Below are 2592 nucleotides of genomic sequence, written 5' to 3'. Positions count from 1 at the left end.
TGCTACTGCTGCCGCTGCCAATGCCACCTGCCCTGCCCGCCTCATCATCAGTAACTTCTCTCAAGCAAAACAGAAAAGCACTCTGATTGCCTCCGACCCCGGTACGCTACGCGACCAGTCACGCCTCGCACCAGAAATTGTCACGGCAACTCAGTACCGCAAGTGTGACGAGTTCCAGACTGGGATTCTCATCTATGAGATGCTGCACCGGCCCAACCCCTTCGAGGAGGCGCCCGAACTGAAGGAGCGGGAGTACACCTGGGCCGACCTGCCGCCGCTGCCTGTCAGATCGCTCTATTCACAGGGTCTGCAGCAGCTGGCCAGGTTACTGCTCACTGTCAACCCCTCTGAAAGAATCCGCATGTCCGAGGCCCGCGCCTGCCTGCAGTGCCTGCTTTGGGGCCCTCGGGAGGACTTGTTCCAGGCACTGGGCTGCAGCAGCACGGGTCCCATATCAGGGGCCACTTCCAGCCAGCGCGAAGCCACCCTCCAGAACTGGCTGGACCTGAAGCGGACTCTAATGATGATCAAGTTTGCAGAGCGCTCGCTGGATGCGGCTTGCGGTGTGAGCCTGGAGGACTGGCTGTGCTGCCAATATCTGGCGTTTGCCACCACGGACACCCTGAGCCGGGTGGTGCACATCTTGCAGCAGCCGCAGCCACATCAGAACCAGGGCCAGCCCGTTCACGCAGCGCCGGGCCAAACTCAAACGCATCAAACACACACTCTCCACCTGACTCAGTCACAGCCACTGTGAGTTCGTCCAGCCAGCTGTCACTATGGCAACGGTTCCAACTTCCCCCCTGTGGTCCCTCTTCTGACGCTAATGTGTGATGTAAGCTAATAGTCAGCTTTGTTTTTGCAGCAGCCACAGGGCTCACCTAAAACTAAATAGCTGGTTGTGCAGTATCTGTTTCCTTCTCGGACAAGACAATCCATAGAGTGAGAGGCTGTGTTCCCGTCATGATCAGGGTTATTCTTAGCACTCATTAACAACAGCGAGATGGTTAAGAGTCCAGCAAATTAAGTGTCTATCCGCTACTCTTCTCTGAACCAGTCCAAGACAAACTGAAACATTGCAGTGACTTTTCAGACATCTCCTCACCATTGTTTTTTTGCCAAATTCTGCAAGACTACGAACTTGTCATAGCTATATGTTAAATATAGTTTGCATTGCCGCTGTCTGCAGTAATTTATTTGAGGCACTGTCAAGTGTCAAAAACATTTTAGATTTTTTAATAGTCCATAGAAAAGATTCATCAGACATTTAAAGATGCACCACAGTTAGTTTCCTTCAAAGTTCTCAGTTTCTGTTGAGAAAGCATCAGAACTAACTAAACTCGGTGTTTGCCTGGAGGGCACTAGGATTGGGCAATGGTTAGGGTTAGGTGCCTTGAAGTCAACGGTTGCAGTGCTGCCTGGAAGTCGATGTTGGGGGCTTATAACACCATAGAGCATTTAATTCACAATGTTGTATTTTAAGCAGTTAACAGTTAATTCTGGAAAATACGCAGATTTTAAATCTGTAAAGATGAAGGGAGGTCATTTAAAGGAAGGGAATAATAACAATTTTAAAGAGACACATTTTTTGAACCATGGAGAGGACAAAGCCTGATGGCTGTCTTCAAATTCAAATCTAATCAGAGTGCAATCCTTTGTCCGAATCTTAACTGATGCAAAAGTGACATATGTTTTACCACTGAAGCCAAAGATCTGCAACAAATTGTCCACCTGGACAGTTTGTAGATGTTTTTACAAGATATATTTAATTCACTTTATTACAAAATGCAGTCAGACATGATTACAGTATTTAGATTTGTTGTCAGTCTCAAAGTTCACACAGCTCAGACACTCAGTGAACAACAGTGAATTATCACTCGTATAAACATTCAAAAGCCAGTCTGGAGTTAAATTGACCCCAAGTTACCCCCTTAAAAGCTGTTGTTTCATATCATACTCTACACTGTAGAGTATGTACCCGAGGTAGGTGATGAACACTGAGCTCATTTTGGCTTTGCAGTTTTCAGAGAATATGTGCAATTACTATCTTTGTTTATTATTTCCTTTGGAGGTAACAGCGTATGAACATTTATATGCAGTCTTTTACTAATCGTCTCTTCCATTAGTTTTGTGGCACATAAACTGATTCATTTCAGTTAAATCCTGCAAATTAAAAACCAGTTTGGTGTAAATAACTTTTTACAGTGGGTGGGAGACAGGGATGTGTCACTGCAAAAAGCTCGTCTTTGTCCATTGTGTTGTTTTTGTCAAGTTCTGCATTATGGGTCATATGGACATTTGCACATTCAGTCTGAACGTCAGTGGAGACTGAGGACATGATGAGGAAGGAGAGACTGAGGAAAGTTCCCTGTGAAATTTAGGAACTGGATTGGATTTGTTTTGCAGTGTGTGGAATGTAAACGTTTGCCTGGATTGAAACAGACATTTTGGACCTGGTCTCGTCCACTTCAGAGACACTCTGCTTCCAACTCGACCACTTAGTTTCACTCATAAACTCTTTGGGTAACAAGCAACCACAGCTTTGAAGAGCAACTCAACCAGTGAGACTTGCTTCCATTCCTGCTGCCTTGT

General features: G+C 45.9%; 1 protein-coding gene across 1 annotated transcript in view; it reads left to right on the top strand.

Annotated features, from left to right (window-relative positions):
• Positions 1-2177, top strand: part of peak1 (pseudopodium-enriched atypical kinase 1) — a 104458-nt gene extending 102281 nt beyond the window's left edge. The window contains exon 8 of the mRNA XM_032523469.1: positions 24-2177. Within this exon, the coding sequence (XP_032379360.1) occupies positions 24-757 (734 nt within the window). The 3' untranslated portion in view covers positions 758-2177. The remainder of the gene's footprint in view (positions 1-23) is intronic.
• The last annotated feature ends 415 nt before the right edge of the window (positions 2178-2592 follow it).

The sequence above is a fragment of the Etheostoma spectabile genome, chromosome 8 (genome assembly GCF_008692095.1).
Source record: "Etheostoma spectabile isolate EspeVRDwgs_2016 chromosome 8, UIUC_Espe_1.0, whole genome shotgun sequence".
NCBI lineage: Eukaryota > Metazoa > Chordata > Actinopteri > Perciformes > Percidae > Etheostoma > Etheostoma spectabile.
The sequence above is the reverse complement of the archived record's forward strand: the minus strand, read 5'-3'. Positions and strand labels throughout refer to the sequence as shown.